Source organism: Podarcis liolepis (genome assembly GCF_965112155.1).
Source record: "Podarcis liolepis genome assembly, chromosome: 10".
NCBI lineage: Eukaryota > Metazoa > Chordata > Lepidosauria > Squamata > Lacertidae > Podarcis > Podarcis liolepis.
The window spans coordinates 24,025,693-24,041,124 of record NC_139562.1 but is presented as its reverse complement, the minus strand read 5'-3'; the positions used below and the strand labels follow the sequence as shown (position 1 = coordinate 24,041,124).

Sequence of the window (15,432 nt, the reverse complement as noted above, 5' to 3'; positions counted from 1 at the left end):
GGACACTGAGGAGCATTATCCGGAGACAAAGCTGTGAACTAGCATTTGGGCATGGCAGGATTTCCCAAATTCAGACCTCATTGATGGAAATGAGGTCTACTGAAGACACGTATGACAAGTTCATGATCTATTACAGGAGTCTCTGGAAAATTTCAGTTAACAAGCCAAGATTTAATGCATGGCTTTGGTTTCACTGTCATGAAGGTCTGTGGTGCTTTGGGGCAGTGCACTGTTTTGTAAAGGCCAAATATAAAGTTATAATACAATACAAAATAAAAACCTTTTGTTGCGTTCCCTAAACACACTTGTTAGTCCCAATGAACTCAGTGGGACTTCTGAGTAAAACTTATCATAGTGCAAGCAACTATTTTATTTCACAACTAACTGTTGGTGCCTGTGCTGTAATTTGCACACAGTGCTATTGTGCAACCACGTGCAAAAACTCTGAATGCAAGTTGATTCTTGGCATCCCCATTTATAATCTGGTATCTGTCAATGCAGTTCAAGTAACAAAAGGCAGAACAGTAATGGTAGAACAGTTTGTAGCAAACACAAACATCACAGATACTGAGCTAGCTCTTAAACACTTCAGCTTTATTGTACATTACATGAAACTTTTAGTAGCCAAGAGATTCACAAAGGAGTGAGCTGAACAGAAACCCTTCTAATTGAAGATACATTCCGCTGAAATAACTGTTAAATGCTGCAAATCACATGTGCCAAACAGTCCATTTTTAGCAGCCTAGGAAAGTGTTAGATCCATTATTTATCAAAAGAGGTATGTGTTTCAAGGCCTGACTGCACTGCCACTGGGTCTAGCAGTACCTGCTTCTCACAAAAAAAAAAATCTATCTAGCCATATAAAGTACAAACTCAAATATTAGCTCCCATGCGTATTGGCATAGCTTTTTTTCCATTTCTTTGCTTTTCAGCATTAGAGAGAGAGAGAGAGAGTAAAACAAACACAATGATGTGGATCATAGAAACATGTGGGTAAGCTTCAACTTCAACATTTCAACTTGAAAAAAACAATCCATGCATGAATTTTCTTTCCAACAGCAGCAAGAGGGAAGGGGCAATGCATGTGGGAGTGCCATGGTAGGAGTTAAACTGCTGCAGTGCTGGCTGCCAGTTTCCAGTGCAGTGGCGGAGAAACACTGTGGCCAGGCTCTTTACTTTTCCTCAGGGTTGCATGCTTTCATATAGGAGTCAATGATATTTGGGGGCACCCCTTGCAATAGTAGTCTGAAGAATGAGACCCCACCTACGGACAAGGAGGAAGACAACAGTTAAAGCAATCAAGTGAACAGGTGTTTGCAAAAACTGAATTCCAGCTATAAGTGTCCTGATATCCTACAGGCATTGACAGTGGGTGGTGGGTGGGTGGAGTGCAATAAGCTGAATCTGCTTCCAGGTAAACAAATTTAGGATTTGCAGCCTTGATGCATCTGTGACTGCAGCATTATTTTTTTTCTTCATGTAGGCTGAAATGGATCCCTTGGGAAGAGGGCCATCAAGGACTCATTGGTTCCATGTACAGTCAATGGAGACTTAGAACCACATCAGAACCAGGGCAGACATCACGTTTGCCATGGGAATGCTGCCAACAATGGGCTTGCTAATGACAAGCCATTTTTGGCCCCGCTGTAAAGTCTGCAAGTACTCATCAGGTAAGCTGGTGCCATCGTGCTGCAAGTCTCCACTCCCTCTCCCAAGAGAACGTGATGGCAAGTCACATGTATCGGTAATGGTGGCAAGAAGATTCAATCTGATGCAACTGATCCATGTGGGAAGTCCTTGTACCAGACTAGAGCACACATTATGATTCCCAGAGGGATGCAAAAGCAGATTCCCAGTGGCAATTCCTTCTCCTCTCAGTTCTTGTTGTAACCCACCCTGGGGTCCTTGAAGTGTGGAGCGTATTTATTAAATAAATAAATAAATAAATAAATAAATAAATAAATAACCTATTGGTAGCATTATGGTTAGACATTAAATGTGTGGCGTCTTCCGTGTCTCTGCCTTGCATCTTCCAGCAGTTGAAATAGATGTGTGACATGACATCATTGCGTCACCTGCCATTTGTCATCTAATGAAGTGCTGAACGCTGTCATGTCTTATCAATTACTTCCTTTCAATTATGCCACACCATGAAACATGAATCAGCCAAGTGTAAGGTAACATTTTGCTCAGCCCTGAGAGCTGAGCAAATGGGTGCTTATGGTGAGATAGGTGATTGTTGCACAACTCTCAACCCAACACCTATTTACTGCAGCCTGACTCAAACCACTTCAGCGGTTTTGCAGTGGCATGGGGAAAATGGGGGCAGTACCAAGTTGTGTGGAGGAGAAATAAGTTACAAAATGTAAAGCAGTTTCCCCAAACCACACTTGCTTATAAGTGACATTAAAGCCAGCAGATCTTATTTTTCAGAAAACAGTATTTGGTGGTACTGGTGTGCTAATATCAATTATTACACCTAGTAACAGTAATAACATTTCCTTTGATGCTTTTTCAAGGTTTTAGGAATGTTCCAGCTGAACACTTAAACCATTCTTTGGTTTTTTTGGTGGTGCTAAATCTGGGACCACAAAGAAATTAGGAAGCTGAATGCAGATCACTTTTGTGCTCACAGTTACAAATTATACAAACTTGCTTAGAGAATAATATGAACATTGCCTTCTTAGAAAGGGCTACTGAACATTGCCTTCTTAGAAAGGGCTACTGTAGCTAAGGAGCCTTTGTGCAGAAGATTCTTCCAATGATTTGTCATTAGACCAAGAGAAAATAGGACCTGTTTGTGAGGTAGCACAGTTGGAGCTTCCACATGGCTCCTTAACATGTTACTGCAGCAATGTCTGCATGCAGGAAAACATGTGGGAAGGGATAATGATGTGATTAATTCCGGTGTTAGCCCCACCTAACCGGAGTGATGCTATCCACCCATTTTATAGGCTCTGGTGTGAGATGGAGCAACAGGAACCAGGAAACCCACCACTAAAGTAAAAACAGGTCAACAACCCATCGGTGCATTACAACGCAATAGACCACATGTCCTTTCCATTGAGTTAATTAGCAATGTTGTGGCCAATCTTCTTTTGGGTACCTTTTTGATTACCCAGGGTGTCTTCTGGGTAATCTGAGGGTAAGGTATGCTGTGGATTCATGAAGCAAAAGAGTTTTGTGTGTTCAGCCGCTTCATTACCCTAGTTGAAGTATAAACACTCAATAGTGGTTCCCTTAGCGCAGTGATGGCCAAACCTGGCCCTCCAGCTGTTTTGGGACTACAAATCCCATCATCCCTAACTAACAGGACCAGTTAGAGGGCCAAGTTTGCCCATCACTGCTTAGTGTCCTGAGGCTCATTAAGGGGGGGACGACGACCTGAGAACCCCTGCTATAAGTGTCCTAGAATTGCCACCAGTTCTGGCAGTATGCGAGGAGTTAGCATGGCCTCTAATAACCGAAAACTTACCTTCTGATGCATTTCCGATTCATGCCATAAACCTAAAGCACCAGGACTTTCCGAAGATGAACTTACCAACTGCTTCCAGTAAGTTTCAGCTCTACTGAGTCATGTTTTACCACTGACCCTTAGGGAGGAAGCTTTTTCCACATTCAACCAAATGAAATTGCAAGTTGCATTTCTGTGCAATCTCCCATATCCAGCTGAAACGGCATTATCTGGATTGCCTTGACTCAAAGTAATTAAGGCATGCCACTGAAGGTTTTAGGGTTTGTTTTTTTAAAAAAAAAAAATAGGCTATGCTTTCCTAATCTTCAGTGAATAGAGAAGACAAGACACACAATTTTTTTTAAAAAATGGCATGCTTTTAAAGCATTCTTTAAAGTCACTGTAGTGTAATTTTTTTTCAAGTAAAATTAGGTTTGGTATAAATAGCATCATTTCTTTAGGCTGTTGAACCTTGAGGCCAATAACTAGCTTTAGGTGCTAGAGTGCTTGGATACATGGCTTGCTTTTTATGTAAAGTAAGCTGTTAACATGGCTCAGGCTTTGTTGCATCCTGCTGAAGTTTTTATATCTGCATATGCTGTTAGTAAGTGATTGCGTCACTGCAGGGAGTTGCTATCACAAGCATTTATTGGACAGATCCAGCGAAAGTTGTTAAGAGCACAGTGATATAAAAGTCAGTCTATTACAATATTGATTCTACAACCCCATTTTCATTAAATGACATAATGAAAATTATGCCATACGGTGGAAGGCTTTGTATGACGTAACAACAGACATAAGCTTCATATGCAGGGACCATATGAAAGCTTACCTTAGATGACACTATACATTCAAAAATCCTTACTGTGTAACTAAGGGAGAGAGAGAGAGAGAAGTTGTAAGCACTTAACTTGCTAAACACAAAAGTACAGAACTCGTTGAGTGAAATTATGTTCGCAACTATGATAAGATGACGTTTTAATCCTTAGTCATGTAAAAGATGTAAGAGAAAGAGAGGAAAGCAAATGGAGTGTCAAAATAGGCAGGGATCTAGCACTACTTCAACATTAACTATTAATACGTGAAGGTTTATTAATTGTGCACAAACATAAATGATTGGCAGCTAATATAGAAGACACAATGGAGCCAATCAGATTGTGACACTAAAACTAAACAAGGTCAAATAAAACTAAACTAGATCACAGACATATATATATCCAGGATGTTTATCAGTACAGGAAAAAACCACACATGTAGTATTGAACTATTGATATATATATGTATGTATAAGCATAGGTTGAAACTCTTAACAGGCAAAATTATCAAGTTTTGTGTACATAAAACGTTGCACAATTTATGATGCAATCTTATACACACTTACCTGGGAGTAAGTCCCAGTGAACAAAGTAGGATTTACTCCCGAGTAAACATGCACAGGATTGCACTGCATATCCTAGTTTATACCTTTGTAAGTAATGCATATATCTCTTAAGAAACAGTGTTTATTCTACATGTGTTTGGGGAATAGTAAGAAGGGAGTAGTCTTTAAAAGAAATATCCAAACTAGGTAGAATGGTTAGTATACAGGTTGCTATTTGCTATATAAGATTAACAGAAAATCCTATGCATATTTTCTCAGAAGCAAGTTCCACTGTGCTCAGTGGACTTAATTTCCAGGTAAGTGTGCATAGGATTGCAGCCTTAGTTTTGGAACTAATTGTGTACAGTCATTTCGTAATGTTTTTCTGCTCATTAAAAAAATTATAGGGTTATAGGTAGCTCTTCCAGGCTATCTGAATGTTAAAATTAACTGCATAAACACACTTCTTTGATGTATGCTAGCTGCTGATACATAAGCAAAAAAAGTTACTTTAAGACATGAGTACAGATGAAACAGAAGTTCTCACCTAAGTTCTTCATAATCTGGATGTTAGTACCTAGAGTCTTGATGAATTTGGCCTTATTTTGCTCATGCCATATCCAGTATGCCATGAACAACTATATAATCTAAGAGCAAAGATGAAATGCACACTTTTCATGCAAACACATTTTATATAGGAAGAAAAGAATGGAATGGAAGGTAATGCCCAGGGGAATATGATTTCAGAAACCTGTTTCTGCCCCGCCGAGAAGATTGGTTCGCCTGGGGTAATTACGCCATGATATATCACTGCAGAATTAGAATATTTGTACCAATATTTATTCTCATTTGAAATTATTTTGCATAAATGTTTAACAGTGTCAAGCTTGTTTTATTTTCAATTGGTAAACACCAGTTGTAATTTTTCAGTAGTTTTTAATTGACAAAGGAAACAAAAACCTGGACACATATCATGATTTTAAAAAAATAATAATTAAAGACTTGTCTGCACTAGTCTTTTTTCATAGAATTTAACCTCATCAGACATGCATCATTAAGACCTAGCTCCCAGCAGCTTGCTCCCTTCTGCGCTTCAGATGGGGGCAGTGGGAGCAGCGGTGCCAATTCAGGGGAGACCACTGGACAGAGGAAGCATTAAGCAGGAATGCTTCTTATGCTACGCCTATGGTAGCTGTATAGTAGTTTGCAAATAATCTTGAATTGCAGCTGGTGCAGACAAGATTCAAGAATAAATAACGTGTCCTTTCGGAATGATAAAAAAGATATCCTGAGCAGCAGAAGAGGTGGTGACTTAGCAGTTCTTTCAGAATTGGGGGCAAGTAATTTTTTTTAAAAAACACACACCAAAACGGTAATGAGTAGTTGTCCTTTTTAAGGATGATGATGGATTTTAGTTTTGTTGCAGCTCATTATTTTCAGACCCACTGAAGTCAATTACGTGGGTCTGAAAATCAATTACAATTATTGGCTTCAGTGGCTATGAACTGAACTTTTTAGTTCTGAGTACCAAACTAGATATGACATGGGAAATCCAAAAGGAATGCTGTCCTTGGACACCTTCATAGCAACCTGGGAGGTGATTCAGACTAGGGCTGTGGCATTGGGGAAGGAAGGGTTCCCTAATGCCATTCACCCAAATTAAAACTGATCCTTCCCAAATCTGCTGCATGCTGCGTGGGGCAAATGGGAGTTCAAATTAAGCTGCCCATCAGTAGAGTAAAAATGCTTCTCCAAAAAGTTTGAAGCAAAGTGGAAACAAATACAAAACTGGAATCTTCTTACAATACTATAGAAGTCCAGCAAATAAATTAAAAGTTCTGCTTCAGTGCCTGCAATACTTGGTTACATTCTTGCAATTGCTAATCTCTATGCACACAACTAAAAAGAGCAGCTAGAGTCTAATGCTAGAACCGAACCCTTCTTAACAGGGACCACCACTATTCATTTCAGCTGGAGAGTGCAGCAGATCCAATTATCCACTCAATTGAAATGCAAATTAATGGCTATCCAACCCCCACTGAAATGAATGGGGCAGCCTGTATGGGGAGAAGACTACCTTGTACAAAAGCATTTTATTCCAGCATCAGTGTACTGCTTGAAACACCTAAATGTTCTTAGGATAAGCAACTAAATGGATGTAAACATTGTTGACCTTGTGACTTGGTTATGAGGAAAGTATGAGCTACAAGCTCAACCAGTTTAGCAGGAAGGAAGTCTGCTGAACTGTTCTAAGGATGGATTATCAATCAGCTGGTTAAGTAAGGGGTGTTTGACTTGAGTTAATAAAACAGTATCAGGTACCAAATTTTGTGGGTAGGGAGTAGGGAAAGGGAAATAAACACAAGTCTGGGATGGGATATTCGCAATAAAAGGGATTTCTTTTCCAGCTGTGAAGCAAAATGAAATGCATGCTTTCAGTGTGATTTTTAGCTTTTCCATCTCTGGAAGTTAAAACAGAATTTTATGGCTTGGGATGTAGCAAAAAACTGTTATACATGGAAGGACTCATGGATGGAAAAGCTGTGAATATGAACATTTTAGAGCCATTTTTACCACAATGTATGAGTCACTGGTGGCATAGAAATCGTTGTGGCTTAAAAAAAACCAAAACAGTGGCATTTTTATCCTGGATTGTGAGTAATGTAATTACAGATTGAGTTTCTGCAGCAGCGTGGGATTTATAACTGGAAAGCTTATGCTTTATAATGAAAGATTAGTCCAACCTGACCTTTTAGGCTTGAAAATAAACGAAATGGCTTTTCTATAGCTAATTGTTTCTCATGTGGTGAACAGTGAGCTCTGCCTGGGATGATGTCATTGCTTCTATGTGGACAACAGAGTTAAAAAGAGTCAAGAAATAGGACTATCCTAATGCTCAATTCTATATAAGCAAGGACCTTTTGTGGGACCTCTGTCCTGTTTTGAGCTGGGCAAGATAACCAATAAATTACACAAACAGTTAATCAAAGTCCAGAACAAACAGAAATGCAATATACCAATAAAACATTAAATAAATTTAAAGAGAAACATATGGAGATCCAATCACATATCATCCTTGTATAATGTATTATTGACATTCAAAAATATTTCACCAACATCTTGGTATTGTTTTCTTTGTGTGTGTGTGCTTTAAGTGGTTTTACAACTTCTTTTCTACTTCAATTGTTGTTGTTTACTTATTTAATGTAGGCCACCCAAAGACCTTTCAGTTATGGGGTGGACTACAAATGACACAAGTAAATAAATAAATAGTCAATAAATCAACTGCTCCCTCATAATAGTCTATCACCATTTCACTCTTTAATTTCACTCATCCAAACTAAACAACAACAAATAGCAAAATGTAGCTCTCTGCTATGATCACAAACATTAAGAAAGTAGGCCTCATGACCTGATCTATATTTCTCTCCCCTCAAAAACAATTTTGGGCTCATTGAGACAACCTTACCTTTAACTTCCAATTTGCATTCAACTTCTGCCTCACCCAGACTGTTGACAGCCTTGCAAGTGTATGTGCCACCATCAAAGGGGCTGGGCTTGCGGATCTCCAAGGTGCAAACTCCCTGGTTACCAAACATTCTGTACCGGGGGTCATTCATAATAACTATTTTGTTCTTCATCCATGTTATCTTGGGCTGTAGTTAAAAAACAGCAACATGGAGTAGTTCAAAACAAAGCACAAGTTACATTTCCTTTTGTGGCTTTATATCAGTTAGGTTAGGTTTTATATTAGTTAGTTGGGTTTGTGGAGTGGGACACCTGTTTGGATTGTTTTTACTGTTATTTCCTAAATTCTATAGTTAGGTGTGAAGATTCTGAGGAAAGTCCAATGCAGGTTCCTTTACCTCTCAAAACCAACATCCCCAATAGACTTATTATCCAGATTATTATCCAATGTAAAGAAAACGGTGTCCATTAAGGTGATCATGTCTATAGAAAAAGAAGAAGGTGTATTTGAAGTTACCAATATTTTGCTCACCATGCTCTCCCAGTTTCTCTAAAGTAACAGGGAAATGAGACATCTGCTTAATTTCTGAGTCTCAAGCTGCCAGGAAAGCTTCAGAAGGAGTAAAAATTTGGCAACCGTAAGTAGCTCAAGTTTGTAGTTAGGAAAGAATTAAGTAGTATGAGAGGGCCTTCTCGGTGGCTGCTCCCAGATTGTGGAAGTCCCTTCCATGGGATGCTAGGCTGCTCCCCTCTTTGCTTTGATTTCACTGGCAGGCAAAGACTTTTTTGCGCAGAAAGGCCTTGGCCATTAACTGGCTGTTGTGGCAGGGTCTGCTGAGATTGGGTGTTTGGCTTGTGTATTGGTACTTTTGAATGATTTTAAGTGTTTTTTTAGTACCGTTTTAATTGGGTTACTTATTGTTTTTCAATATTTATATTTATTGAGCATTTTTAGCTGTATCTATTTTGATCTATGCTGTGAGCAGCCATGGGTCGTTCACTGGGACAAAGGCGGGGTATAAATAAAATTAATGAACGAATAAGTACCGCAGTAGCTACACAGTAGAAATGAAGAAGCAAAGTAGGTTGTTTTTGGTCTTGGGATTACTTATGCATTTTGCTAAACAGCAGGAGTGTGGAAGAGGGGGGAATCTTAGGAATCCAGTCTTTACTACAGCCTTTGCCAACCTGTTGTCCTCCAGATGTTTTGGACTACAATTCCCATCAGACCCAGCCAGGTGAGCACTAAGTTGGTGAAGCCTACTTTATTATATAATCTTTCCATTGCCTGCTAAGTTCCAGCCTGCTTTGTGAACAGATTAAAGCACTGTCCCATCTGGAAATGTCTGTGTTGATGTACAGACTTTTATGTCATTCAGCATGATAGCTTACCTTGGGATTTCCTCTGACGCTGCAGTTCAAAGTTGCATTGTAACCAGACACAGCATATGTATTAACTAAAGGCTGGGTAAACATTGGTGGTTCATTGAAATTGAAGTCCTCATAAACTGGGTTTTTGTAGACTTTCCCTGTAAAACAAAAGTTCAGGAACTGCTAGAAAAATTGTATTTTGTATTGTTTTAGCCATACTGTGTGACTGATACTGTTCCTTTTAACAGGTATGTAGAATTATAAGAGCAGGCCTAGCATGTGACACACATCAACACTAAATCAAAAGAGAATTAACACAGGCTGCTTTAGAGGAATACTGGATTGTGGAGAATCATTGCCACAAAATACGGTTTACATCTTAACAACCCTGTTCGGAACCTTCACTCTGTTTACCACAACCAACTATGATATTCTATCCTTTATGCTATTAGAATCCCTCAATTTTTTTTTCATTTCTACACTGGCTCCATGTTTTCCTTCTTCCCTGTCCACAGGTGCTGAAGTTGAACTAAAGAGCAAGTGTGTGGAAGAGGTGGCACCTTAGCAGCTCATTAATTACTACAGCTTTCACCATCCTGGTGCCACAACCTGAGGTTGAGCTCCAAGACTGAGTGAAAAGTATGGATTGCTAGATCAGACCAATGGTGTATCTAATCTAGCATTCTGTTCCACAGTGGCCAACCAGACAGATGCTTATGGAAAGCCCACAAGCTAATCAGGAGGCCTGGAGTATACTCTTATTATTTCCGTTGTTTGCTACGCCTGATAGTGTAGCCATTCAGAATCCTCATTTTGTTCAAAGCAGAATACCTTTCATAGAAAGAAGTGGGATGTGCCAGTTCTGCAATAAAGCAAGAGCTGGCCAAATCTCCCTTGTAAAGCAGACACAGGTTAAGTCTTCCTTATGTTCTCAAAATAGGATAGTAAGTAGTTTATGGGCTTTAGGAACAATACGGCTTTGGCATAATATGCAGTGACAGGACGCATTCGACTTTTCTGACCATCTTCCTCTTTCCTCAAAATTAGGTTGGGGTGTGTGTGTGTGTGTGTCTGTCTGTATGTATGTATGTATGTATGTACACACACACACAGACACACACAAATGCACTTTAGAAGTATTCTGAATATTGCATTGTTTAGACAGGCCTTTGCAATATGTTTTTCTCTTTTTAAATGACTAGGACTTATTGATGTTCTATTGATGTTTATATGGATGCTTCTGCTGATTTTATCATAACTTTGTATGCTGTATACCACCTTGATATACATTTAGGAAAGTGAGGTTTTTAAATACATAAATAAACAAACAAATACATACATCTGCCTGAATGGAATGTGATTGCTGTGAGCCAATTACAGTGGTGCCCCGCAAGACGAATGCCTCGCAAGACGAAAAACTCGCTAGACGAAAGAGTTTTCCGTTTTTTGAGTCGTTCCGCAAGACGAATTTCCCTATGGGCTTGCTTCGCAAGACGAAACGTCTTGCGAGTTCTCGCGAGTTTGTTTCCTTTTTCTTAAAGCTGCTAAGCCGTTAATAGCCGCTAAGCCGTTAATAGCCGCTAAGCCGCTAATAGCAGTGCTTCGCAAGACGAAAAAAACGCAAGACGAAGAGACTCGTGGAACGGATTAATTTCGTCTTGCGAGGCACCACTGTATGTGAACTGTCTCTCAGCACAAACTCAACAGCATTCCTGCAATGAACTGAATGAGTAAATCCACACTATGAGCACTTGGTTGTGCACTGTGCAGAATGGCAAAATCAGACCACTACACATTCAGGCCAGCTGAAATTTTGTTTCAGCATTATATTGAAGGTAAACACAAAATTCCCATTGATTCTGGTGAGTGAGTTCTACATATTATGTAAATTTATCATCCAAGTAACTTGAACAAACAAGTGGCTTTTCCTCTCTCAAAGACAAATAGATTATGCCTCAACTCCAAGAAATGAGTGCTCTGTGCTCTGTGTTGTATTCTATTTCAGTGTCATAGTTTCAGAGTTAATCTAGCTAACCATCCTTGGCAATCACAGCGCTCTCTGTTGTCCTTGTTGCATCCTCACTGAGGCCACACATATTTTCAGCAAAGATCCGGAAGAAATACTCATTCCCAATGATAAGTTCAGTAATGGTAGCGCTGGTCCGGTGGTAGTGTTCAATGACGGTGAACCATTCCTGCAAGATACAAGGCCGGGTTAAATTGCTATGAACAACTCAATCCCGTGAGTGAGACTTACTTCCAGGGAAGCATGGATAGGACTTGCTTCCATTACTAAGCAAACTGACATTTCATAAATGGGTCCCCTGGGAAGACAACCAAGAGATCAGATGTTAAGGGAAATAAGAAAGTTCACCAAAAAGCTCAAGCTCAAAATAGGTGAAACAGAAATAAATATCCATTTAGTTTTATAAGTAGCAGCTGCTTATGTAACAAAACCAGCAACCATATGCCATACACCATTTCATAGGTTTTCCAAAGTACCCAATTATGGCAAATGATAAGCTTTTTGAATAGCTGTACTATTTTGATGAAGCTGTACTTCATGAAATGTGAAGTAAGAAATCCTTTACTTACTTACTTACTTACTTACTTACTTACTTACTTACTTACTTATACTTTGCAGTAAAATATGAATAGAAAGTGAATTCTAGTAATTGGCACATTCCCTTTAGTAGTCCAGATGATCATTCTAGGAAAGGAATATGCTGAAATTTGAGTTTTCTGAACTTAGGGGTGGGGAACAGGGCAAAGTTCACTTTGCCTATTGATCGCTAAAGTGCACCACAGATAAGAAAGCCAGAGACTGGAGTCGGGGGTGGGGGGTTGGGTGGAATGCAAAACCCTTCCCATTGCAAGGAGTTGTGTCCACATAACCTAGTTTGCTTGCTTTTTCTTATTTACACTTATAGATTGCCCTTTAAACCCTGTGATCCCAGAGCAGTGAACACACATGATGAAACCATGGGAAAATTCATTTAAACATAGTCAAAACATTGCATTGCATAAAATCAACAAAGCAGTTCAGCAGTAAACCTCAGAATCAGCATGGCCACTCACAAACCTCTTCCAAATTATTATTTATTATATTTGTTAGTAGGTCCCCCCCGCCCCCACTGAGAACTGACCCCAAAGATCTTAAAAGTATTACAAACATTAAAACTAAGTATACAAACCAAAATAAGATGAAAGAAGCACAGCCTATGTGTTATATATCTATATACAGTGGTACCTCAGGTTAAGAACTTTATTCGTTCTGGAGGTCCATTCTTAACCTGGAACTGTTCTTAACCTGAGGTACCACTTTAGCTAATGGGGCCTCCCACTGCCACTGCACGATTTCTGTTCTCATCCTGAAGCAAAGTTCTTAACCCGAGGTACTATTTCTGGGTTAGCAGAATCTGTAACCTGAAGCATCTGTAACCCAAGGTACCACTGTATAGACATATTCACATGTGCAGACCTAATTCAATCTGCAGTCTGAGGCTCCTTCGTCTTGCCTGTCTTTGCTCCACCCTCTTCATACCTCTTTGGATTCTGGGAAACTAGGGGGGGAGAAGCTTCTGCCTCTGATTCTGAACTGCTCCCTGCCACAGCCTTTCCTGCTCACGAAACCCTGTTATCTCTTCAGCTTCTGACGACTCCTGCTCCCAGTTTGCTCCCTATGACCACTCATCGTCATCCCACCACCAATGCCCGGGCTCTGAGCCTTCTTACTTTGGAGGTTCCCTTGGGGGTTTCCCAGCTGGTACCTCCCACCATTGCTTTGCATGCAGCCAGTCCATGACATCCAGGGGGGTCACTATTAAAAAGGCACATTCTTGTGTTGCCACTCTCTGCACCTCCCTCATAGGGGGCACACAGAGAAGGTTGTGACATGATGACTGCAGGGTCTGGGGTGGTTTATGCCTGGGTGAGTATATTATATAGCTGGCTTAGAATAGTTATCCACTTTAAAGCAGCAATGCTGTTAATGGAAGATTAAATCCATTCAAGAATACTTTATTGAGTACAGCGTGCAAAGCACACTTCAAAAGACTCTTGTTCAGCTTGGCAGAGAAGTAACAGCAATGCAAACAGTATAAAGTTCACAACAGTCACAGCAACTGGGACCAGGGCAGGAGAGGACTGGGCTTTGTTTCATTTACTTATTTAGTAAAAAAATGTATTAACTGATTTACTCCTCAAGTCAATTGAAGAGAGCACATTGGGGGGAAACCATCTAAAAATTACCAACAGGTCCAGAGTGCAAAATTAATTAACAGCACTGCTGATTTTGAAGTTAATAGGCAGCAGAGAAAAATATCCAATGGTCTTATGAAGTAAGGGATTTTCCTGGCCACAAATATCACTGGTGCTGGTCAAATTTGTTGTAAAGTCTTTTGTAGCAGCAGCAGCAGCAGCTGAAAAGACAGCTTGTATCACAAAAGCACGTAACATCCACAAGAAGTAGCAACCTTTCCAAACAACCTTGCACATAAAAGTCTCATCCTAAGATTTGCTGGGTCAAAAAGTCTACTTACCATGCTTTTTTTGTCAGCTTTTTGAATTGTGTACCCAGTTATGTTTGCATTGCCATCATCCTTGGGCGGCTGCCATTCCAAAGCAACATTCTCTCCCCAGACATCTGCAATTTTTACAATTTGTGGTGGGCCTGGACGATCTGTGGCAATAAAGTAGCACCATCAATATTTCACACTTTTCCACAGCAACAATATGCTCAATTTGCCTAAGTGTTTAACAAACCATGAGTTAACCACAAACTGATGAGCCCAGGGGCTAAATCTTCAGTTTGGTTTCACACTGCTGTTCACTGCTGGAAACAAGAGTTGCTCGGCCAACACAGAATTTAACCTCACACTAGCACCCATTAGATGATGTCATGAATTATGTTGGCTGATGGTTGGGTACACATGGTTTGGGGGAAATGGCTTCGTGGGCCAATTTGAACCTCCGGGAGGCCAAAAGTGGCCACAGGCCAGATTGTCCCCAACTCTAATTTTAAAGATGTATTTCCTGTCTCCTCATCAAATGACCCCCCCAAGTGGCTTACATATTATAACAATACAGAACAAAATAATTAACTTGTCTCCCTTGGTAGTGGGGTGACCAACAGAGAGCTGGAGAGACATTACATTCCTGTTGTCTTAAGGGGCCTACTGTGAGCCCAGACACCATAGGCTAATTCCCCTGCAGGAAGCCTGCTTCCAGGCAGAACTGGCTTGTAGTTGTGGGGATTATTGTGTGATCAGATAAAATGCAGCTTCTGACTTGCCTCTCGGTAGCGGAGAAGCCAAGAGAGATGCTGGAGTGGGTGATATTAACGTTTATTTCCAGCTCTCTGGTGTTCCTGCTGCTGTCTTTGCAGGGCTTACAGTGAGCCCAGGGAAAATAGATCCTCTCTCCAGAAAGCATGATTGAACTCAGTGGGCCTTAACTTCTGTGCAAATTTCCATAGCACTGGCTATTATTCACTTGCAGAAACTGAGTTTCTAGTTTTACTGAATCAAATGGAACTACAGACTGATTCATATAACTGCCAGGCTGGTCCCTCACTCCAGTGGTAACATCTGTATTCTAATGATCATGTGCGTCAGGTGGATGATGCCAGCACTGAGGGAAGAGGTAGCACAATATCTACCCAAATTGTGTGATTTGGTGCTTCAAGAGGTTACTTCTGCAGCATAGGTTCTGATCACCTGGAAATATCAACCACACTAATTTGATAATAATATATGCCCCATTACTCCCCCAATTGCAC

At 40.2% G+C, this 15,432-nt stretch overlaps 1 protein-coding gene across 37 annotated transcripts in view; it reads right to left on the bottom strand.

Annotated features, from left to right (window-relative positions):
• Positions 1–573: 573 nt before the first annotated feature.
• The window catches only part of MYBPC1 (myosin binding protein C1), a 94,847-nt gene continuing 79,988 nt past the window's right edge, over positions 574–15,432 (bottom strand). For 13 of the 37 annotated variants that reach the window (XM_083461856.1, XM_083461877.1, XM_083461885.1 and 10 more), the window contains 7 exons: positions 14,195–14,334; positions 11,689–11,848; positions 9,675–9,811; positions 8,284–8,470; positions 5,566–5,624; positions 4,287–4,326; positions 574–1,264 (listed from right to left, as the gene is read on the bottom strand). In XM_083461856.1, the coding sequence (XP_083317982.1) occupies positions 4,306–4,326; positions 5,566–5,624; positions 8,284–8,470; positions 9,675–9,811; positions 11,689–11,848; positions 14,195–14,334 (704 nt within the window). In that variant the 3' untranslated portion in view covers positions 574–1,264; positions 4,287–4,305. The remainder of the gene's footprint in view (positions 1,265–4,286; positions 4,327–5,565; positions 5,625–8,283; positions 8,471–9,674; positions 9,812–11,688; positions 11,849–14,194; positions 14,335–15,432) is intronic. The other 24 variants (XM_083461882.1, XM_083461869.1, XM_083461857.1 and 21 more) reach the window with 2 other exon arrangements.